At 37.6% G+C, this 25,187-nt stretch overlaps 2 protein-coding genes across 2 annotated transcripts; both read right to left on the bottom strand.

Moving 5' to 3' along the window:
- Positions 1 to 662: 662 nt before the first annotated feature.
- Positions 663 to 14,417, bottom strand: LOC113657563. Its single transcript, XM_047806114.1, has 4 exons — positions 14,140 to 14,417; positions 11,930 to 12,594; positions 8,738 to 8,888; positions 663 to 6,926 (listed from the first exon to the last, which is right to left on the bottom strand). Exons 2-4 carry the CDS (start codon positions 12,572 to 12,574, stop codon positions 1,651 to 1,653), a joined length of 6,072 nt encoding a protein of 2,023 aa, XP_047662070.1. The 5' UTR covers positions 12,575 to 12,594; positions 14,140 to 14,417; the 3' UTR covers positions 663 to 1,650.
- Positions 14,418 to 21,177: 6,760 nt separating this feature from the next.
- Positions 21,178 to 24,695, bottom strand: sox17 (SRY-box transcription factor 17). Its single transcript, XM_027169040.2, has 2 exons — positions 24,180 to 24,695; positions 21,178 to 22,558 (listed from the first exon to the last, which is right to left on the bottom strand). The coding sequence occupies exons 1-2, from the start codon at positions 24,460 to 24,462 to the stop codon at positions 21,513 to 21,515; spliced, it is 1,329 nt and encodes a 442-aa protein (XP_027024841.2). The 5' UTR covers positions 24,463 to 24,695; the 3' UTR covers positions 21,178 to 21,512.
- Between the last annotated feature and the right edge of the window lie 492 nt (positions 24,696 to 25,187).

Genomic DNA, 25,187 nt, shown 5'->3' with positions numbered 1-25,187 from the left:
TACAGCTAAATATATAAGGTGGTGAAGATCTTAAGGTTGCTGCCTCACAGCTCCAGGGTACACTGTTCACACCTGGGTTGATGAATGAATGAATGAATGAATGAATGGATGGATGGATGGATGGATGGATAGATAAATAAATAAATGATACAAATAAGAATCATTTTTTTGAGCACCTTTTTTTCTCAAACAAAAGACATTTCCATGATTAATGGAAATCCAATCCAATCTATATAACAGACATGAATCTAAATTTAATAGAGTTTATAAAACAGGACAAATACACATGGTAAATTCTTACAAAGCTGCAGAGGGGTTAGAAATTAGTTTGACAGTATTTGGAATTTGTTACTAGGTGCAGGTCAGTTTTCAAGAAAATCTAATTTCCTAAGTAGCTATATGAGTTTGTAGCTCTAATGTTACAGTTTCCAAAGCATAGATCAAGTGATAAATAGGAGTTGAGATATTAGACAGGAATTAAAAAGGCATAATAAAGTCTGTGTGATGTTGAGCTGCGATTTTTTTTTAAAAACTCCCTGATGAGTGATGGGCAAGTGGGAGTAATATTGAGGAGATGATCAGAAAAGTCAGAGGCATGTTGGTATAAAAAATCTATTTTATTTTCTAAGAAATGAAGAAATGATTCCAATGGCAGTGGATGCAATAGGAATGTCTAAGGAATGGAGTTCATTATTGTATTTACAGTATAGCAAAATGTGCTACCTGTCAGTGTATTACACATTAGACAGAATGAGAAGTTTTAAGCTGCCATCTAGTGGTAAAAATATCTAGAACAGACAAAAAGAAACCTTTTAATTAAACATATTTATACTAAAGTACAGCGGAGAGCAAAAAATAGCCAGCTGCCATTGACCTTACAAAGCTGAATTAAGACTTGGAATGGAAGAATTGTTTTTGCTGTTTTTTTTTCTGACACATAAATAAATAGATCTAAATATATGCACATACAGAATTAATTGATCAGAAATTGCAGTATTTTGACAACACATTAACCTTGTTTCGAACAATTTCTATACAAAAGCGAAGTAACTACAGTATATACACTGAATATGTACAAATGAATTAAAGGAATTTTAAGCCCATTTCAAATGATGGGTTTTAATACTGTATACTCACAACTGGTATTAATTAACTGGTCTATATAAATATAATTCATTCAATTTACCATAAGAGCTTTTCTTAATCCTGCCTCAAACAGGCAAGGCAGTCATGATGTAAACAAACCTGCATCTCTTTATTATTATTAACAAAAGTCACTAGGCAGGTTTCCATAAGGGAGACATATAAAACATGTTTTTTTTTCAGTTTATTATATTAATTACAATTCCTTTTTTTTCATTAAAAAAAGTATGAACACAAGCACTGAACAATTGACAGTTCAGCGTTATGATGAGAGATCAGGCACTAAATTATTCATGTTCTGTCACCTTAAGTGCTAATCAGTAACCAACAGATGTGTTTCATAAATCAAGGTGACGCACACGATCATTTTCAGCACCTCCAGAAACTGTTGCCTTTCAAAAAGCCATTATGTTAACAAGGAATGTAAGGCAGCTTTAGTCATCATGAGTTATATGTTATACATTCAAGTATTACTACTACAGCAATGTGAATTGGTAAATATGTAGTTTACAGTATGGGGCAGTGTTGCCCACAAAATACAAACAGCATCTCCAGGGCATCAGGTTCTGCAGATTGTTTTATGAGTCCTGTTTGTGCATGCTGTGCTTTGACTGGCTGAGTAACCACAGTAGGGGTTGTAGAATCTGTCAATGGGTGCACCTTATTATCTGCTTTCTTTAAGACTGGTGGGCTGAAGGCAGGTAGAAAGCTGTTTCTCTCAGCCCTGGTTTTTTGTACCTGTGTTGCAGGGGCCACTTTCACTTCCCTTTTTTCTTCTGGCTCCAGGTCGGAGTCACTTGCATTTGGAAGGTTGAAATAAGTAAACGTTGATCCTGATTTCTCAATATTAGTAGAATGCTGTGTCCCATGAAGAGAATCTTCCTGGCCACAATGTTGCTCAGGCTCAGCTGATACGCTTTTGTTGTTCTCATTTCTGTAACCTTCTTTGAGTTCTGGAGAGCATTCACAAAGTTGTTTCTCTGCAAGTAACCAGTGCCCTTTGTCAATAAGATTAGCATCTCCAGATTGCACCTCTTCGATCAGTGTGGCGCAATCAGTTGCAACACTGAAGATATCAGACGCGTTTGTGGCACTAAAGTATGATAAGTCAGTCATTACTCGAGTGCGAGCTTCATGGTAGGAGGCCAAACTAGATACATTCGTTCTTCCTGGACCTTCTCTTTGCTTGGCTTTCAACACAGCTGGGGATCTCATGTTATCTGCACTTACACTACTTGAATTACTTCTTCCATAGAGCCTCTCAATGGTTCTCCTGACAAAACCCTTGGCAATAGCTAACCGACTTGTATCATCCTCCCCACTGGATGTCTCTTGTGACCAGTTACCCCCACTGTCTGTAGATTCTGGTTGGGGATCAGACAGATCAGAATTTGGACTATGTAATTGTCTCTGCCCATTCTGGGTTCCAGTTTGGCTCTTAGCAAGAAACATGTCCCTAATGAACTTCACTCTGTGAGCCTGCACACTTCTTTCTGAGTCTTGTGCCACAGAGCTGCTTTGGGAATCGTAGCTAAATGCTAATGAAGATGAGTTGGTTTCTGAGTTTGTGTCTATGAGCTTATCTGTTAAAGAAACATTATTTAAGTTATCTGGGTCTGATACTTCAGTGTGACCTACAAATCTGCGTGCTGGCTTCTCAGGTTTACTGCTTGGCCTTTGTGTACATTTTTCCAGGTTACTGATGAGCTTTGCTACTGAACTATTTTTCTTTTTAGCCTGTACTGTCTTTCTCTCACATAATGCAGCTTCTTTGGGATTATATTCCTTTTGAATTGTGTTGCATTCTGGTACGTCCACAACCCCCTGCTGCTCCATCTTCTCGGATTGATGTCGTGTCTCATGTTCCAGACAAACAGCAATCAATGTAGTTTGCGGTTCAGAATCTGCAGCGTTCTTCACGCTCTCTGTTTTACTGTATAAGTGTGTGTGGTCTTGATTCCACAATCCTTTACTTTGATATTTTGCTTGAGGTTCTAGTCGGGAATCACTGACCTGATCTTCAGAAAAGTTCATATGTTCTTCATCACAACTATATTCTTCTATGCTGGATTTCTCCTCTTCACAGGTAGGCAGACTTTCTTTACTCATCTCTGGCTCTGATAATTTGGGGTACACTTCAAGAATTCTACCATTATCTATTTCATTTGCATATGTCAGGTTTTTCACTTCCTTTATTTCTTTATGAGAATATTTATGATCAGTCTCCCTTATGTAATTTTCCTCTACACTGTCAGATATAATCGTTCCTTGCATCATCCCACTCTGTTCACACACTACCCTGTGCTTGATCTCTTTCATATTTATTTCCTGATTTGCAAATGCTTCTTGTTTCTCTTCATGACTTATATCTTCATCCTCAATTCTTTGTTGCTTTTCTTCCAAGATGTTTCCACAGATGTTAGAATCTAATATGTAGTCTACCTGTTGTATTCTCTTTGTTGGACAAGAATTTCTTTCCTGTTCAGAAGTTACCACTTTGATTTCTTTTTCATTGTAAAGCAATGAGTGTGCCCTACATACCCCTGAATTGATATGTGCATAAACTGCTTTGTCAATGACAAATTTAACATAGGATTTTATATCTTGAAGCACAGAGTCAGGGAACCTGAATGTATCTTTGTTTAAGCCTGATTCTGTATATCTTTTTACCTTTTCCTGTGGGAGTGACTCACACAGCTCTTCTGATCTCTCAATCTGGTTACCTTTTTCCATTCCTTGGGTGTGGAGAGCAGCCAACTCTTCACGAACTATGTCTGGAACACCTAGTTCTTCCATGAGACCTTGAATTGCCTCCTCCTCAGAGCTTGATGCATTGTAAGACCCACCTTGAGTGCACTCTGGTGTGACACTGGAACTCATGCACATGTTGCTCAGTTGTTGAAAACATTTCCAGCTCTGCAGCAACTGATCAGATGTTGATTTCTGCAGATCATTTAAGTTGGCGCTTAGCTGCTCTGCATCCTCAATAGCTGCCATCTCTTTAAGAGACTGAAGCATTAGCAAAGCCTCCGAGCAGCTCAGACTGTTCTCCTCTTGGAGTGTATTCAGATTATCCAGACCATCCCTCAAAGTCATGACTGAAAGGAACGCTAAGAGCACTCGTGTTGAAGAACCAAAAGTAGAGGCCAAGTGTGAGGAGAAGTCTGGAAGGCTGTTGGATTTCTCCAAACAGGACCGCTGCTTGTGCTGTGCTGCTTCACGGAGTGAATTAATTGAATGACAGAGTTCATCTAGAACATGCCTCATATCAGGCCTTGCTGATATTTTAACTGTGTATGGTTTTTCTGCTGGAAAGACTGACATTTTGTTCTTTGGAACTGGACTTAATGATGTATGTTTATCATTTTGCCATGAGCCTACTAATCCCTGTGCGATTATAGATTTAGATCCCTTTATCTTACCTGATGGTCCAGGTTTTGGCTTTTTATGAAATGTTCCATTCTGAGAAATTGCTGTTTTCTCTACAACTTGACTGCTGAATAGTGATGCCTTCGATAATGTGTTGTTTTTGGGTATTTGTTCTATGGAGTCTTGGGTAGAAAGAGACTTTTCTGAATAATGCTCTCTTGTAAGAGATGTTGGCATTAAACAGTTGTTTGCACATCTCCATGCGTCATCTATAGACCCATCTGAGTTTTTATCTTTTTTTACATTTTGGGGAAGTTGGATTATTTCTTGACTTGAAGATAATTTTTCAGATGTGGAAAACGTATTATCTAAAACAGCATAACTAGTCAATTGCATATTTTCTTTCGACATACTACGGCCAATAGTCTTGCAAGATGGACTTCCATTTGGTGATGAGTTATCTTCCAAAGACATTCTTTCCCAATGATTATTTCTCAGAGATTGTGTCATTGGTAAAGGCATGTTCACTGACATGTTACTTTCAGATGACATAATGTCTCCTTTCTCTGTGCTAATTTGGGATAGGGATAAACTATCCTGGGCAGAATCTCTGGGCAATATTAATCTTTTGGGGGAGGAACTGAATGACTCTTTCACTGACAACTTTCTCACATTAGTACTATCTAGTGGAATAGGAGGTGTTAAATTCTTTGTTGATGCCACTTTAGCAACTGGAGTCACACAAGTTATCACTAACTCCTCTGAAGGCTTGGATGGTGGCACCTGCTCCAGGTCAGGGGGTGGTTTTGTTTCATTCTTCTGTAGCCAGAGTTCTACATATTCATTTAAAACTGAGGAAGAGTAATGTAGTGCAGGAAAGGGGGTGCTTTCTTTAAGCTCTTGTATGTTTTGTTCCTGCGTCCCATGCTCTTCTTGCATTGATGCTTGCCGTGTTAGGGTACATTTATTGGTTGATACATTAAGTAAATGTTCCTTCTGTGAGGTAAAACTTTCTCTTTGTTTTATGTCAGCTTTGGCAGGATGCTTGTTATTTGTACTGTATTCTTTCATAGATAATTCAAGTGGACTTTGTTTTTGCACCAGAAATGTCTTGGGCAGATTGGTTCTTTTACCTTTTAATAATTTCTTGACAGATCTGGTTCTGCATGGTTCATTCGTACCTCTCATAACACCGGCTTGGCTAAAGATAGCGCCTCTTAATTTCTTTATCTCTTTCAGAATGTCAATTTTGTTATCTTTCCTCCTATTGTCATCAGTCATAATGTGGAAGATATGACTCTTTTTTACAATGACTCTAACTTTCTTTCTTTTCTTGCAAGTATCTGCAATTGACAACATCCTAGGAGCTGGCTTTTTAGAAGATTCGTTTAGAGCAATATGCATTTTTGACTTTTTATTTTTTATCTCTGGAGAGTTATTTCTTTCACTTGATGTCTGGAGCTCCAATGATGGGAAGATATTTTCCTGTCTTTGGAGAGAACCATAAAGAGTTGCAAGTCTGCAATCAGACTCTTTGTCAGAAGATTGAATCGTGTCAGGAAATGCGGAAAATACAGTATCACTTGTTTGTATCCCCTGATCATAGAACTCTGTATTGGCAAGGAAACACTTCTGGCAAGTTTGATTCTCATATATTTGAAGCACTGTCTCCTGCCCACTGTCCTGTAGTTGTAGGACCTCTGCAGATTTACAGAGGCTAGCTTGCAATTGTGAGATCCCAGAGCTACGTGGTTTAGGTACAGGATGTTTACTGTACTCCCTACTTGTGTCTTTTACTTGCTCAATACTTGTGTCTTCCATTGAGTCTTCCAATCTTTGCACAGTACCTTCGCTCTCACTTTCAACAAATATTTGATCTGGATATTGCTGCATAGGCTCTTTTATTCTGAAGCCTTTTTCTGCCTGAAGACCTTCATTAGTAGATTCATTGTTATATTCTTCAGGCCTTCTTTGGATCGCTGAGGCAAAATCTGGGGTAATTTTGTCAGATAAAGCTGCATCCAGATTAGATTGTGACTCCAAGCCAGACCTCATTTGACTTATAACACTTTGCCGACTGACCGTCGTCGTCCAGTGAACAGTTTCCTCCTCTTTAATAGTCAAGTGCACTTTCATCTCTACAGTCATGCTGCCGTCTTGATTGACACGAAAGGTTTTCTCAATGTCATCATCTTTGGGCATGCAAATGTATTCATTAGGGTCACCATCCATACAGGTGACTGTATCGGTCTCTGCAACAGATTCAAGTTGATGACTAATTTCCATTTCCACAGAACCATTGGGGTCATATGCACTTTCTGCAAAACTGTTGTGTAACTGATTTACAAGATAACGCTCTGAAGATGGTGAGAAAGGACGAGATTTGGTGCTGCTCGTAATAGATTTTTTTTTTCCTATAATTGATGATGATTGATCAGAATTTCACAAACAATGCAACAAAATAAAAGAAGAACAGGACAGAATTTTACCAGAAATGACAGACATGAAAAAATAGATGTATCAAGAAGATATCAGGATATCAAATTAATTATCCAGGCCAGATCACCATGAAAGCATTAAGAGAGAAAAAAAGAACAGAGAAAGGGATTAGAACCAACAAAGGTGTGAGCGAGTGAGTTATGATGCATGTTGCAAAATATAGGTCAAGCTGGTTATTAGTGCAGATATCAATGCCTCAGCATTTACCTCAGATAATCTCAAACACAGACAGGCACCTATTTCATTTACAATATATATTTTACAGTTGCAGCCAATTTGCGGTCCATATTTTTTGCTTGTTTTTTTTTTTTAAATGCAAATAATGTAAGAAATATCTCAAATTGCTCACATAGAATACATCTTATCCAATATAATAGATTTTAAAAGTCTACACACCCCTATTAAAATGGCAGGTTTTTGTTATGGAAGGAAAAATGAAACCAAGATAAATCACATCAGATATTTTGCCATCTTTAATGGGAAATGATTTGAAATACAAATTTATGTTTTTGTGGAAAAATATAAAAGGCAAAATTAAAATTAAAAAAATTATTTCCAAAAGAGTGAACACCCCCTTATACATTGTTAAATCTAGTCTTTTTTGGCTAAGAGTCTTCCAAATTAGTACATCTTGATATGTCAATCAAGATTCTTGCAAAGTTCTAACAAATTGGCTGACCAGTTTGGTGCTCAATTCTGTCTAGGTTCTGACTGGTCCATTCCACAAGATTTAGATTTAAATTTTTTTTTATCTTCAGCTGTGTAACAGAGGCCTTCTGACATGATTCTGACATGATTCCCTCTATTTTAAGTAGAGTCCTAGTACGAGCTGAAAAGATTATTCTTATTTTTTGTTTGTCTTTCAGAAATGATCAGACGTCTTACTAGATACACACACAGCTCTCTCTCTTATCTTTGGTGCCACTCTTTGAAACACAGAATATTCCTTAAACAAATTCCTGTTCCACATTCCATTAGGAAAATTTGTTTTGCAAAAACATATCTTTTAGAATTCTACCTTTGACCAGAACACATTTATCCACTTGTTTTGTGTAAATTTAGGTTAAGTTTATTTTTCAACACCCCACCCCATAGCATAGATATGTGGAAAAAATTTGAATATTGTCACATGCAGGGGTGACCAGATATCCCTGCAGCTCCTTTAATGTTGCTGTAGGTCTATTGGCAGTTTCGCTGATAAGTTGCGATCTAGGCTTGATGATGGTTGATCGCTGGTTTTAGAAATTCTTTTGTGACCCTTTGCTGATCAATATCGTTTGATTCTGTACATGCTTTGTAAGCTCTATCTGGATCATGGCTTCAGCAGCAGAAGTAATTCAAGAAATGTAGAAAATCCTAATGATCTTATCAGCTGAACTTTAAGTATATGAAACCATTTGGTGTGAGTTTGAAAGTGATTGTTTAACCCTGAGCACGTGCCTCATTATATAAGGGTGTGCACACTCATGCAACCATTGTATTGTAAGATTTTTCTTTTTTCTGGACTGGATAATCTTGTTTTGTGGATTTTGTAGGTTGCTATATCACATTAATGATTAACCTTGGTTTCATTTTTAACGTCACAAAAACTATTTAAAGATATTTAAATGCACAACATATTGAATATTTGCAGGATAAAGATTAAATGAATGCATATCAAAGGACGCTCATGAAAATATTCTATCTCTATTTAGTATTTGAAGTGGATAAAGAATGGTAGACTTACTAGTGATTGGATGCAGTCTTCCTACGGTTTTTGCAGGCAACCAAGTTGGAGCAAAGGGCTTTTGAACATCATAGTTTAGTTTTCTGAAAGGCTCACGACCAGCAGCTACCAAGACACCAGAACACAAGATCAGAGCTGGAAGTCCATCCACCTGTAATACAGCAAAACATATTTTCATAATAGTTAACTATTGAATTATGCACATAAGTGAAATGCCTATTACATTCTGCATACCAGGCGAAGCCAATTCTAATACCGACACCAACCTGTTTAAAGTAAGCATTTATTAATATTTCCACAGTCGTCTTCTTTTTCTTTTGGCTTTTCCTGTTATGGATCGCCACAGTGTATCATCTGTTTCCGCCTATCCTCAGCATCCTCTACTCTTGCACTAGTTAACTTCATGTCCTCATTTAACACATCCATATATCTACTCTTTGTTCTTCCTCTTGACCTCTTACCTGGCAGCTCCATCTCCAACATCCAATATAACCCTATATGCTCCAATATAACCCTATCTCCCTACAAGTCCAAACCATCTCAAATTAGCTTCTCCGACCTTGTAACCAAAACAGCCAACCTGAGCTGTCCCTCTGATGTGCTCGTTCCTAATCCTGTCCATCATCGTCACTCCTAAAGAGAACCTCAGCAAACTCATCACTGCTACCTCCATCTCTGCTTCATGTCTTTTCCCCACTGCTACAGTCTCTAACCCATACAGCATAGCTGCTCTCACTACTGTCTTGTACACCTTTCATTTGATTCTTGCTGACACTCTTCTTTCACACAACACTCCTAACACTTTTCTCCACCCACCCGCCTGCACTTGCCTCTTTACCTCTTTTCCACACTCCCAGTCAAAATACTTAAACCACTACACTGTCTTGACCTCACTGTTGACCCCTGTAACTACTTCCCTCCCTCTAGTTCATACACACGTATTCTGTCTTATTTAAAATTTCCACAGTGCCGCCAATAATTATCAAGATATATAAAATGAATTGAAAATTGAATATGTGGTGCTTACATGTTACGTGATTAAAATGAAATCATAACCACCATTGTTATCTTTTACAATGCTAGATTCTGACACATATATCCACTGACACATTTTGAGCCAATTGTTAATGTGAAGTTTTGTTGCAATAAGGAATAAAATCTGTAGTGTTTAGTGGTTAGTTATCTAGACTACAGAGTATTCAAGACATTCCCACCCATAGGCTTTGTTCCAGGATGCAGGCCAGCATAATAGGATGAAACAGTAAAGAAGCTTAATGCTGCAAGGTGCTGAACACTCTTTAACCATGTTATTAATGCTCATAGCAACCATAGACAAGCACATATTATGAGAAAAACATCCTCATACACCACTATGGTTACATGGACAAATCTTCTTGAAAAATCTATAAGCATTTTGACAACCCAAAGTCCTATAAAAATGGATTTCCCCATGGTTGACTTTTTTCACCATGGCCTTGTGTTTTTCTAGGGAAGTAACTTGTGTTCTGGATGTCCTATGTAATATAATAAATTAAATTTGAATTTAGCATAAGTAAACTTTAATATATTCCAGTATTACAGTAATTAAAAACAAACAAACAAATGCTTGGATATTGCACATAAAGATATAACAGAAATAAAGAAAAAAGAATACAACTATAAAAATATAGTTTCAAATATTATTGGAATATCTTAATTTTATCTTATTTTTATTGAAATAAAAAATGGGGAGACAGCAAGAGCACAAATGCATTGATAACCTAAAAGAAACAAGACAAATACAAAACAAACGTGTGTGTACGACTATGCAAACAACAGAAAGCGTAAAGCATAACACTATTCGCAGTGTACACTATATACACGTAAAACATGGTAAACTGGAACAGTGGTGGTTAGTGTTTAGGGCTCTGTGTTACTACTATGGTGGATGTTACATTACTAAGCTTAATCTTCTCCATCTAAGCCACAATGTGCCAATGTACAACATTGAGAATGTATAACTTTTGGCTCATAGCAGACTGGATCTTTTTCACCCTCTTCTAAAATTCCATATAAGGACGATGAAGTCAACGTCACATTTTTACATACATGTAAATATTTCTATGTTTACACTTTGAAACTCTTAAATGGATTCGATCACTCCATCTAAATCATTATTACTTTCTAAAAAAGTGCTTAGAAGAATATGGTTAACATCACTTTATTACTATTTGTTCTTGTGTAGAAAATGCAAATGTAAAGTAGCATTATTTGCCAGTGGATTTAATCAGGTGTGTCGCTAGCATTAGTTAGATAAAATTAGTTAGATATCAAGCTAATATCAAGCTAGAACTCTGTTACAATAATGTTATAGATGTTGCTGTACACTTTAGGCTAAGCAACTTAGGGAGAGAGGAGAAAAATACAAAAAAAAGCAAAATCAGAAAGAAACACTGACCAGTATGATAAAGATCTATTTAATTTATTGTCAACCAACGATTTACCTTTTTTTTAAATAAACATAATACCTAAGTACTGTGATGCACCAAGAAGTTTTAAATTAGATCAGCCTTGTTAAATAAATGCAATACAGATTTAGTGCACATTTTTTGTTTTTGTTAAATGATCAACAAATCCATTGAAATGACTAGATAAAGAATTCCATTATCAGTTATTGATATTTGCCATAAAAAAACCTAATTGTTAACTAAACCAAATTGATTTGGAAGCCCATTATGTATGTGTATGTGTGTCTATACAAACACAAATTCATTTACAGACATTTCTAGAATTCTGTTTTCAGTTTGTCATTATGAGGTACTGAGTGTAGATTAATGAGGTAAAAAATAATAAACTGAACAATAGAAGTATCAGACTGCAACACAACAAAATTGAAAAAAAAAGTGAAGTGGGTCTGAATATTTTCCAAATCAAATTAAGAAATGAATAGAATGTCATAATCATAATCTTTTCAGGATTTGTCTTTTAATTTTTTATAATGAATTACAGAAGCATTAATGTGGAGCTTCACAGCACAGTTGGCAATTTTGGCAAACAGCATCAGTAACTCCTGGCAACTGCAGATCACTTGCTAAACCGAACTGCAGGTGAGAAAATAAGGTGAAAAAAAAACAAGAAAAAAAAAACAAGCCTAAAAACTTCAAAAGAGAGAGAGAGAGAGAGAAAAAAATGAAACTCTTAGGGAGTTCTCACCCTTTTCCCATCTGGTGTGTGCAACCTGCGCACAGGGAAGCACATGACCTCAGAGATATGATCAAGCAGTGCCTCGAAAGAGTGTGTGGTCCTCTTTTGCAGCAGAAGCGTATGCTTGACTTCTGGATCTCCGTTGCGGAAAACCACCAGCCGCTTTGGGGTGTGCAGTAGGGCAGCATGCTCGTTCCGTTTTAAATTGCGCGTGAGAGGACTCTGCCTTTCTCTTGGACGCTTGCTGGTGACAGGTCTGGCATGGTACCATGGTGGTGGTTTGCGTCGTGCTTGCTCCAAGTCGATGGGCTTGACAGTGCGTTTGTCTGAGCAGATATACGATTGGCCGTGCTGAAGCTGATCAAGGGCATGAATTGCTGTATGGCCACGTGGTGTTGTAATAGTGCGTACTCCAAATGGCAGTGGAACCCGCCTGGATAAACTGTCTAACAGGGCCTCAAAGGTTTTGAAAGTGCGATTGTTGATGACCACAGGCAAACCACTAAATTGGGCATCCCCGCTTTTATAGAAACACACACGCCTGGAGGCAAAAGGTTTGCTCGTGTATGGTTGCCACAAAGGTACCAAGGTGTGGCTATTTGCAGGGGACTGTTCTTGTAGTGCAGCTTTCTGAAATGCTGAAGTGTCATTCATAATCTCACTGTAAATGTCGCCTATATGGAGAGAGAGAGAGAGAGAGAGAGAGAGAGAGAGAGAGAGAGAGAGAGAGAGAGAGAGATTTTTTTTTTTCAGATAATATTAATGATACATCTTAGCTCACATGACCAAGCTGGAAAGTCCAGCATTATTCAAGTCCAAAATCACTAATATCATTCAGTCAAACCAACAATCAATAAACTCTCCACAGTAGAAAAGTACACACCAACCCCCACCCCTTTCTAAAACTGTTAAAAACATTGGAGACTAGACAATGACTGCCAGAGGTCTAGGCAGTATATAGCCATGCACTTGTACTGAACAACACTAGGTATGATGTGTCCATAGTGAATCATCTTTGGCAGGTTCCTGAATAAACAGAAAATTAAAATAAGACAGAATCAGCAATTTTGTTTGTTTTTTGTTTATTTATCATTGTCAAGCACTACAGTTTTATAATTAAAAAAAAAAATCAAACAAATAATATGAACAATAATTTTGTATAGAAAGGTTTTCATTTTTAGGTAACACCAGGATCTGATTCCCCGGATCTGTACTAGGCTGATACCAGCAAAAAATAGTAGACCAGAGAAAAAAGGAAGAAAACAATGACTCGATCCCATCCTTTAGCAAATGAAAAGGGTATAGATGTGGGGTTTAAAAAATAGATTTTTTTGGAACTGGAAATGTGTACTGAAATATGCAGCTTTCTAATAGCTTCTAGAACCTTCTTCTTCTTAGGAAAAAGTGCCATCTCTAGTTTCTATGACTGCATTCAGAATGCGTCAGAGTACCGAGTATCTCTTTATCTGATTAACGGTAATCAGCATCCAGCAGGCAAACTGATCAACATGCACAGCAGCTCAATTTAATCTGATTTACCATATGAACAATTTATTGCTGTCTAATACATTAAAATGTCTATCCAATAGTCAATAATTCAATATTTGTAGTAAAACCTTCAAACCTGTGGCTATTCGTATTATACAAATCCATCCGAATAAATAAATGATATGAGTAATAAGAAACAAATCTACCAACCACTTAAAAAAAGTCTTCACAACCACATAGCGATATTAATCAGACCCACAATGCATTTAAATCAATAGGTAAATAAACAAAGAAAAACAAAGTAATCTAGCTTAATAGAAATTGCTTTTAGATATAAAAATGCTAAAATAACAGATTACTTCATTTCTGTTTTGTTTTAATTTGTTAGTTATAATTTTAACTTTTTTATTAATATTTAAATTATTTTAATATTTTATTTACATAAACATTTTAAATATTTCTATTAAGAGACTACATTTACTTTATCATAGACAATCTGTCATTTAACAAGAACCATTCCTTTTCTATATTTTAATAGCCTATTTTTTTATTTTTATGTTTGACTACTAAACAAACAATAATATTAGAGCACAAGGTACACACAGCAACAGGAAGGTTACTGTTATATAAACTCTGTAAACAAGTATTCTTAAATGCCAGGATGCAATACATTTACAATACAGCAACAATTTTCAGTTTAAAACACACTAAAAAGGGATTTTCACACTTACCAAGTTTCCCATATTGTGCTGGAAGGTGTTTAACTGCTCTCGCGTGTTGGTCGGTGAAGCACAGTTGGTCGGTGGAGACTAAGAGTTATTTTGAGCAATGGCTTCACCAATAATTTGCTTAATCTTTGCTCACTGCTAATCCCAGTTACATGGAGGAGAAAACACATCACAGAAGGGTGCAGGTATATGTGTGTTTATAGGTGTTTACATGTCAAATAGTGCCACTGTATCACTGTATCACAATTATAGATCCTATATAATTTAAGCATTTACACAGCCAGTGCCCAGTGTCAGGTCATGACATTCCTCACCTTCATTTAATTTCACTACATACATTTCCGTCACCTTCACTGTAGTTTCTAAATAAGTCAAATTAGTTACTGAATAACATGATCTAATAAAAATAACTGAACAATACACGGGACCATTAAGTAAAATTGTGTGGCCCATATATAAATGACAGGCTACATTTAAAAAATATATATATATTTTTATTTCTGTGCAATAGACATAATTACATAAGCACAATACCTGGTAAATAACACAACAATACTTGCTCCTGTCAGTACAACTCTTTGTTTCAATGTTTTAACTACAGATGGTTCTGTGCTTAATCTCATTTCTATGCTTTAAAAGGATAACACTCACACTGTGTGTGTGTGTGTGTGTGTGTGTGTGTGTGTGTGTGTGTGTGTGTGTCTGTCTGTCTGTCTGTCTGTCTGAGAGAGAGAGAGAGAGAGAGAGAGAGAGAGAGAGAGAGAGAGAGATGGCAAAACAGCTTGATAACCATACTGATCAAAATATTTGATATTTGACAAGATATGCACTTAATGCACTTAAAATTTGACTATTTCTAAAGAAACTATCAGCAGAAATGCAAAGAACAATTATACAAATAGTTAAATTAACAAATTAAGGTAGAATTCAAACTTTTTTTGAGAATACATTCTTCCAACACTGATGATACAAATGTGCCTTTGTCTGTATTGGCAATAAAGCACTCTAAATTTATTTAAGTAGTAAGGTGTCTTTCTGACAGAAAAAAGAAAATCGAGTAGACAAGCTCAATTTTGACTCGCTTATTTTGGAACATTGAACTCACACTACATAATTACATACAGCACACATACGTAGATGTGGATGCAGACATGCATAGATTACTGAATATACAGTATGAAGCAAGAATAAGTTCAGAAAAAATCATTTTATCACTAGCAATATACCCTTTGTCTTGTGTGTGTGTGTGTGTGTGTGTGTGTGTGTGTGTGTGTGTGTGTGTGTGTGTGTGTGTGTGTGTGTGTGTGTGTGTGTGTATACACATGGAAGAATGTAAAATGTGAAGGAACTGAAAAAGTGTGGAATGCCGGTGCGGTCTCCTGTTGAGTGTGTCCTATTCCCAAAACAAAACTAAGAAGAGGAATGTCAAACATTCACCAAAAGAAAGCGTTTTCCTGCTACTGATAAGAGAGTCTGTGGCAGAGTCTTGTCTCATCAAATAAATATCAGAATTTTGCTTACTCATTGCTTAATCAGCACAAAATCTTGCTGTACTATACTATTGTTACATGCACATACACATACACACACACACACACACACACACACACACACACACACACACACACACACACACACACACACACACACACACACACACACACACAAAGGCAAACTGAGGTCTCTTCCCTTTTAGATCTAAGCACTGCAGTATTTAGATGTGTGGATGGAATGTGTGTATCTATATTTAACACTTCGCTGCAGTCTCGGCGCCGGCTCATGAGCCCTGAGCCCTCTTTCAGTGGGAAAGTATTTGTGACACATTTAGGATGAAATAAGGGATATGTTTGATATATGAAACTTGTGTGTGCGTATGTGTGTGAGAAAGAGAGAGAGAGAGAGAGAGAGAGAGAGAGAGAGAGAGAGAGAGAGAGAGAGAGAGAGAGAGAGAATGACATTATCCCACCCTACCTGCCATTGCCAACTTCTTTCCCTCTTCCACTTTCACCTACTGTACACTCCTCATGACCCGTCAAATAGATGACCACCTTTAAAAAGCACTGTTGGAAAGAAAAACTCAGTTTGACACATTGAGATAATTTAATTTATTTTTCTATATTTTTTTGAGTAGGAAAGCAGAGGATTGTGCTGTTCCTGCTCCTCGCTGCTCCAGGTCCTGACCGATCTTCCACTGGAATTCCCTGCGCTGCCTTACTACCAACCGCTATGCCATCCTGACAATCTTCCCAGGTTACCCACAGGTCTTTCTGCACTAATATGCACACATAAACATGATACACTTCAGATAAAACACATCATCCTATTAACATTTTTGACAATACATAGCTGTAAGTGACTATTACCACATTATATAATATCATGCGAGCTATATAAAACTTCTGATACACCCATTTTTATGTCATAAGGAAATAGCTATCAGAGTAGATTACAGAAGAACAATAGCTTCACCTTTAGCTCGGTCTCCATAAATTTAACCTACACACACACACACACACACACACACACACACACACACACACACACACACACACACACACACACACACACACACACACACACACTGTTCTTCCTTTTGTATGTTGTGTAAAATTTAAAATACGATTTTTCCTAAGAAATTTCCTAGATTCCTTACTAGACCATATCTATCAATAACTGGGTGTTATTCAAATTGCTTTAGAGTTGTGTTCTATTCTTAATAAACAACTTGTCAATCATGAAGCATTGTGTGTTAAGTGAGAATGTTTCTTTTCTACAAGCTTCACCAGGTCTTACTAGTAGCTCCTTGGCTAACAAATATAAAACATACATAAACACTTTCAGTGTTTCAAGTTCAGGATAAATAAATTACACATTAGAATAAACACTATTTGAATTATTACTAACATCAATCCTTATTCCAGCTCAGCCTGTGTTTTAGCAGCTGGCTCACAATCTCAGTCATACAGACCATCATAACTTGTCTAGGAAATATGAACGTTCTGAAATGAATATATTCAGTACACAAGACGTTAAACGACGCTGAACACGTGAAGCGTTTTCAGCCATTTTCTCAGTTAATGGACGTCTTGCTTGACTAATGCAGCGCGCGCGCCCTCTAGAGGTCAAAATCCCCAGAGCTCAAACGTGGTTAGTGGAAAATGACACGTTTTTATGTATTTATGTATTTCTTAATGTGTCTATTTTGTTTAATCTATGTCTGTAAATCATTACAGACATAGATTATGTCTTTTTTTTTTAACCGGATATACTGAACAGACATCATCACTGAAGATTTCTTCTTGTTTGTATTTGAAGACTTCTATTCACTACACATTTTATTCAGTATATTTTATACACTACACATCTGTATTGTACACACTAACTGCCCAAAACATCCAATTCATAGCATAACTGGTTTTTCATTCTTTAGCTAAACTTATAACTATTGCTAGCATGAAAATAGTATCAGTATTGAAACATTCTTCATGAAGCATTAATATATAATCTGTTATTATATTATTAGTTGTTGTTATTTAACAGTTACTGAAGCCTGTGTCTATCATGGTGGACAGTTTCCTTTTCTGGACTGAATGAATGGACTGGATTCTCAGCAATCTAAGACACCATGTTTCTCACCCTTTGGTTTGTTTGTTCTTTTTATTACCATTTTATTTTCTGTAGATCCTTCATGTATTTTCTGTATTATTTATCCTACACAAGGTCACATGGAGCATAAAGACTATCCCAGAGGACTCAGGACTCAGGCAAGGGACACCCGGGATGGCATCTCACTGCAAAACACAGCCATGCACACACCTATTTACACACTATGGAAAGTTAAGAGATGGCACTCAGCCTACAGTGCATGTCTTGACTGTGTGAGTAAACCAGAGTACACCAAAGAAATCCCAAAGGAGGATAAGAACATAGAAACTCCACACACTCGTCGGATGCAATGTGTGTGTGTGTGTGTGTGTGTGTGTGTGTGTGTGTGTGTGTGTGTGTGTGTGTGTGTGTGTGTGTGTGTGTGTGTGTCTTTGTTTGTGGGTGTCTTTGTGTGTGTCTGTGCATGCATGTTTGTGTATGTATGTATGTATGTATGTATGTATGTATGTATGTATGTATGTATGTATGTATGTATGTACAGTATATATGTGTAAAATATAATGAAGTTTTTATTGTTATTAAAAGTATTAATGATTTTGAGTAATAAAAAATGTAATAAAAGGTAAGTGAATGTTCAGGAATATATATATATATATATATATATATATATATATATATATATATATATATATATATATATATATATATATATATATATATGTAGTTTGTAGGTAGTATTGCCCTAAATGCATAAACTGAGGTTAAAACGCAGTTTATATATAATATTGACAAAGCGCACAACAATTTTAGCTAAACTAGCCAGTTATACTTTTCAGAGTAGAGAAAAAAGTTTTATGAAATTATTTTCTGATTATTTCCATGCTTAAATCTATATGAAACAGTGCTTCACTTATAGAAAGTCAGAAAATCAGCATGCATTATCTGCATTTATGCTGGTTTTGTTAGTTCCTGTTCTGCTCAGGTGTGAATGTGGAACTTCAGTAATAAACAGGAACGTTGTTGTGACCCCAGTCTGGGACATGCATGGGAAAGTCACACACACATGCACCAACACACACACACACACACACACACACACACACACACACACACACACACACACACACACACACACACACACACACACACACACACACACACACTTTGTCTGACCCTGACAAAGGTGTCTGTCCTGTGTTATGTTTTGACCTTTCTTCTTTATTTAGTTTTATTTTGATGTATTTTTATTTAGGAGGAAATCCTTCTCTTTTTCCCAGACTAGTGGAAGTTCTGTCAGTTTTAGGGAACTTTGTTTCCTGCACAGCTGAGGATGTTCCCAGCTCATCTTTTATGTGTTAAGTAGCCAAGACAGTATCTGAGTCGAGGAAGTGAAGACCGTTGCTCTTGAAAAACTTCCACAAATTTTAATATCGTCAATATTAAACACAATAAAGCACATTCATTTTTTTGTTAAGAAATCCATCGAAAACAGTTTCCAAAACAGGACCTATTTTTAAGATTCTAAAATTATTATAATAAAAATGTTTTATATGAATTATGGATTAAAACAATTACAGTACTGATTTGTACATTTAATGGTTATGATCAATTAAAAGAAGTTCAAAACAAGAATAATATAAGGAACATAGTAGCAAATAATGTAAATTTCCTGGATATGTCCTCCTGACTGGCTGTATACAATTTAGAGCAGTAAAACATATCAAAGTTAATAAAAAAGATAAGAACTTAAAGCTGTATACATGGCATCAGGAAACCCCGAAAATTGTCCTGTAACTCACCATGAAGGATCCGGTTCAGGCAAAGAGCATACATCCATTTACATTGTTTAGGTGGACTGATAAACTGAAATGATAATTGTTGCCATTTGAATATGATCGCTCGTTCACCCTTTGGCCGCTTGCTTTGAAGCTCATGTAACAAAACAACAGCATTACATTTATGCATTGCAACAGATGTTGTCTAAAAGCCAAGATGGCAAAGGTTTATTTCTAATTTTAAGGCAATTCATATACAGGTATCTACTACATATTCAAAAATAAACTTTTGTCTGTCTATCCATATATTTCTAAGGGTCAGTGAAAATAGCTTATTGTGTCAGAGCTGGGAGCGTTGATCAAGTATGAGCTTATATTTAGAAGTGCGCAACTGAACCGACTGGGTTTGGTTTGGGAAAGCCATGCCTATGAATGTGATAAGGCCAGAAAGGAGACTCATATTCCAAGGATTATGAAAGCGAGTCACTCAGCCCCACACACATGACACACACACATACATTGAAGTACACATGCACTCACACACACATTCCGTTTCAGGCAGGAGACGCCCCGTCTATTGCAGCTGCCTCCTCTGATGGACATTGTGCCCTTCTGTGCTTAAAGAGCTCATGCTTACAAGACTGTACACACTCAAAACTCCCTTATTTACATATTGTTGTATATGTGAGGAGGACTTGTCCATACAGACTGTTTATAACATACAATGTGTCTGTATGCACATACACAACACTATTTTTTTCTTTTAATAATGCTATCAGAAAGATTGAATTTGCATTAGTTGCCTGTTAATTTGGGTATTAGTTACATGCTATAGCCAACTAACCCCAAGCTCCACCACATTCAGCTCACTCTCTCTTACACACACAAACACACCAGTACAGGTGTTTCAGGGTGGAGACAGGGCCTATTGTTTAGCCATAGACTCAAAAAACAAAACACACACGCACTTACCAAGTAGACCACACTTTCTGTGTGTGTGGGAATCTGGAGGTCTTCGTGCAAAAACCTGTAGCTGCTGCATGTTTCCGTCAGTAGGCTAAAAAGGGATGCAGGGTCAGTGTCGGTGACCTCCTCCGAAAAAGCCTCTTCCTTTTTCAAACAGAAATGAACGTGGTCGTACTGCACACTCTGGACAACACGCTGATAGACGGAGACTAATTGTTTCTATTATGGGACAAGGCGCAATACGTGGTTCCTCCATTGGACTGACTTTTATTCTCAGGCTCTCACAAGCCTTTGTTTGTGTGTAGGAAGGTGTGAGTGTGTGTGTGTGTGTGTGTGTGTGTGTGTGTGTGTGTGTGTGTGTGTGTGTGTGTGTGTGTGTGTAGAGATGGAATGGGGTTGGAGCCCAGGTCCTTATTGATGTTAATGATGGGGTTTGTTTAGTGAATGTAAGGAGATTGTGATCATATTTAAGTTAGCAAAGCCAGCAGAGCTGCAATAAACAGGAAGAAGTGTGTTAAGTGCTAATCGCAGTTTCTAAATCATGCACACACACAAACACACACACATACACACACAAACAACCACTTGCACACACAAACACAGAAACGGGAGAAAAAACAGGTCAGAATTACACAATTGAAATATTAGGAGGGGTAGAAAACTTGAAAAAAAATTACAAAAAAGTTGTCACTGAAATTTTTATTTTCCAAAAGTGCAAAAAAAAGAACTTACATTTCAAAACATTGATGACAATTTATTTTATAAAAATGACTTATATACAGTGCTTTTCAGCATTACTATCTCCTTTAAAACATTTTAACATGTTTAATTAAGCATGTTTCAGTGAATTTCTACAATTCATACAATTCTAAACATTTCTAAGTTCATAAGTCCCTTCATTATGTTCTTCAAATATATATGTATGTGTGAGTGTCTCTGCAAGATGTTGCACCAGTGTGTTTAGACAGTGTGAAGTCATACAGCAGTCATTATTGGTGGCTCAGGACTGTTTGCTGTCATTCAGGAGCTTCAGGTGTTGTTATAGTTAGAGTAGTAAACAGCAGTGCTAGCATCAGACAGTACAGTAGAGATGAGGTCAGACCCCTGCATTGGTGCATGAGGCAGCCCATATGACAGGTACTGCTCAAATTCCCCACAAGCCATTTCACTTAGCATCTCAGGAGCATCCCGACACGTCTCTGCATGTGTATGGGTGTGTTGATCAGAAGTAGCATGAGAATGTGTGGGTCCTTCTTGTGGAGGTGACTGCTGCTCAAGCGTGCGTTTGACCTGAGATCCAGAGTTGTAAAAAACACCCAGAGTAGATGGGCACCCCAGGTATGCAGGGGGTGGGGCCTGGTTGGAGCCAGGCGACAGACTCCGGTTAAAAAGGGATATTGAATGCGCATGGTGAGAATTGATATTGTGGCTGATATTGTGGTGTGTGCTGCCATTTGCATGACCGAGTTCCTGAGGGTGTGAACTGCTCATCAGATTAACTTGTGTGTTACCGTGAGTGTGTACTAAATGTAAATTGGAGGTGGAGTGCGTGTGGACCTGTGAGTGTGTCGTGGCATGCGGGTGTGTATCATTTCGTACTCTGCCTTGAGCTTGTGTACTAATGAGAGGGTGCTGGTGCCCTAGCGGTGCGTACTCTTGTTGGTGATTGTAGCTATATGCCATGTGAGAGCTGTCGTCCTGAGAATGGCCAGTAAAGAAAACACTCTCTGTTCCCATCGCATCCATTGGGGAGGAGTCAGGAGTTGGAAGACTGTAGTGTTCAAATAAGCCCTGGGCATCACAGTACTGAGAGAAACCAGCCTGAGGCAAACCCCCAGTGGTAAGGGAGTAGCCCACCTCAATGTTCTCCATACTCATACTGAGAGCACCCTGCGCCTCACTTGCCCCAGGCATCAGGAATCCAGATTCCAGGCGCTTGATTCTCTTCACCTGTTTGCGGCGACGAGGCCGGTACTTATAGTTTGGATGATCCTGCATGTGTTGCACACGCAGTCGTTCCGCCTCCTCCACAAATGGCCGCTTATCCAACATGGACAGAGCTTTCCATGACTTACCTAACAAAATACGGAGATACAGTTAATTTAGCTCCAATACAAATTCAAAAACATCAAATGTGTAAACTGTTTGTCTTAAACAGTCAGATCATGTACAACAAGCATCAAGTTGCAACTATATAAGCCTTCATACCTGGTATATCTTGGCTAGTAAAAGAAAGGTAATCATTTCTAGCTAAGTTTCTGTGATGTTTTATAATGACCTCAAAATTGTAACGTACAAAAGGAAATTAGTGCAGCTCTATTTTGCCAAGTATGCTATAGATATTCAAAAAAATTGAAGATTATATCCGTATACATATTTCACTCCTGCATTAAGGAGAAATTTTGCATTTTTCTTTTAAGAGATTTTGATTTTGAAACTGTTTTTACTTTGTACCAGATGTAGTTATGGAGAAAGAAATACTAACAAACCCTAAAAAAAAGCATAAAACAGAGCACACAGTGGACACTACTGCAAGAATTCTTCAAGTATTATTTATAAATGCAATATAGTTAACACAGCTTCGGATAATATTTCAAATAAGCTACAACAATTATAATGTACAACAATCTTATGATTCTATTTAGCTCACTTTTTCATCAGATCTTAAAATGTCCCATTACAGAGACCTCACATGAGCAGGTTAAGTGCCTCAAGGGCAAAATGGCTGGAGCAGGCTGTTATCAGTTACAATCAAACCAATGACCTTTCAATTCCCTGCAAAGTTCCATCTCCTAGCTGTAATATTTGAGAAAAATATCCATTCGAACGCTGATCAAAGTTACTTGGCACATAAACATGCAGGAGACAATGTCACCTAGCTTTTATTACCGTCTCTTAAGTTTTGAATAAAGATATTTTGCATTAAATATTATATTTAATTAAAATGAGTTTAGAGACAAGGCTAAACTTCGATGGGTGGTCCTAAAGATTTCAATCAATTGAAATGAATGTTTATAGAAAAAAAAATCTAGGTATGTTCAATGCAATTTTGTTTAGTTCTGATCAAAACAATTTTTTTAAGAATTAAATTTAGAAATAAATTCTAACAAAACAAAAGATTAAAAATTCAGCAATTCATACTTTCTTTTACATGAAAAACTCCTGGTTACTTTATCAGTATCATGAAGCACCACTGTTTAATACCTGCTTAAGATTAGACTGATGGTTTAAAGGCAAATGCTGCTGTTTGTCTAAAATCTCTATACTGTATAGTGAGAAAGTTGCAATTCTAAAGCCTGGTTTTATTTATTTATTTATTTATTTATTTATTTATTGCTAAATACATTGTTAACGAATAATATAAAAACACTTTGTTAAAATACAGTTTGTTTCATTTTAACATAATCTTCCTCCTCTCAAAAAAAAAATAAAATAAAATAAATAAATTAAATTCTAATGAAATTAATCTGTGATAGAAGGATTTTGGGGTCCTAAATGAATTAAGGTTATATAACATGTCATGGGCGCGCGCAGGTCTACTGGGACAGGATGGTGATGTATAAGTTATAACATATTATGTAATAGGTGTCGAGGTAAATGGTAAATAGTTTGAAATCGTTTTAAGAGTTCGAGGTCATGCTACAAAACATGCACGGAGTAAATAATGATGTTGCGCATTAAGCTGCCGCCGCTTACCGAGCATTTTGCTGAGCTCGGCGTTGTGCAGGTCTGGGTTTTGCTGTGCCAGTCTCTTGCGCTCGTCTTTAGCCCACACCATGAAGGCGTTCATCGGCCGGCGGATGCGCGCTTCGCCTTTCCCGCGCGCCGCCGCGCACGCTTCGCTCTTGGCTTTGGCATGCGCTCTCGGGCTGAGCGGCTCCGGCCACGCGCACTGAGCCGCGCCGGCCATCATGGCTGAGCTGGTCCCGCGGGCCTGGCTCGGATCGTCGCTGGCGTAGCCCGCATCGGGACTGCTCATCTCGCGATAACCCGCTCCCTCCGATTACCGCGGGGCCGAGAAGCACTTTTCTTTTCTTTTTTCCCCCTAAACTTTCGTGGAACTGGATAAACTTAACACGAGCGCGTGGGTGAAGAGAAAAGTCGGATCTGGTGCAGGTGTTTGCGCTGCTTTTTTTCTCCGCTGGAGGAAAAGAAGATGCGGGTGACCCGCTCCGGGACACTGAAACAGTCGGAGTAAAGCGGAGGGAAGCCGCGAGCTTTAAAAGCGCGGCACCGACCAATAGCGCGTGCAGTGGGAGGGCTCGCGCAACGCCGCCGAGGAAGCTGGGACATTAAAGAACATCAGCCAAGTCAGAATCAATCCTAACCGCCCTGTCTGTCCCTCAGGGACCTTGTGAACACCAGCGTTGGGACAATCCCCCTAGCATGAAGCTGTACATTTGTGTCATTGTGTCATTTTGGGGCTCTACTGTGCTTCTGATCCTAGGCCTCATTAATTAAATGTAAGAATAATGAAGTGTAAACTCCCCATCAGTACTGACAGTCAAACCTGATAGCAGCTGTACAGCTTCATTTTAATATACAATGACAACACAAGACAAAGAAAAGGTCTGCATTTTACTTTTCATCAGAGAAATCAGTATTTATCTCTGTCTGTCTGTCTGTCTGTCTGTCTGTCTGTCTGTCTGTCTGTCTCTCTCTCTCTCTCTCTCTCTCTCTCTCTCTCTATATATATATATATAT

This window comes from Tachysurus fulvidraco, chromosome 1 (assembly GCF_022655615.1).
Source record: "Tachysurus fulvidraco isolate hzauxx_2018 chromosome 1, HZAU_PFXX_2.0, whole genome shotgun sequence".
Taxonomy (NCBI): Eukaryota; Metazoa; Chordata; class Actinopteri; order Siluriformes; family Bagridae; genus Tachysurus; species Tachysurus fulvidraco.
This window is presented reverse-complemented; position numbering and strand designations above follow the sequence as displayed.

What these genes read in the sequence shown, in the direction of transcription:
- sox17 (XM_027169040.2), bottom strand. Translation starts at nt 24,462, where the DNA reads ATGAGCAGTCCCGATGCGGGCTACGCCAGCGACGATCCGAGCCAGGCC. An exon ending in CGAGCTCAGCAAAATGCTCG is followed by an intron (nt 22,559 to 24,179) that starts GTAAGCGGCGGC and finishes GTATTTTGTTAG; the next exon opens with GTAAGTCATGGAAAGCTCTG.
- LOC113657563 (XM_047806114.1), bottom strand. Translation starts at nt 12,574, where the DNA reads ATGAATGACACTTCAGCATTTCAGAAAGCTGCACTACAAGAACAGTCC. An exon ending in ACACACCAGATGGGAAAAGG is followed by an intron (nt 8,889 to 11,929) that starts GTGAGAACTCCC and finishes GCTGTATTACAG; the next exon opens with GTGGATGGACTTCCAGCTCT. An exon ending in AAGACTGCATCCAATCACTA is followed by an intron (nt 6,927 to 8,737) that starts GTAAGTCTACCA and finishes CATCAATTATAG; the next exon opens with GAAAAAAAAAATCTATTACG.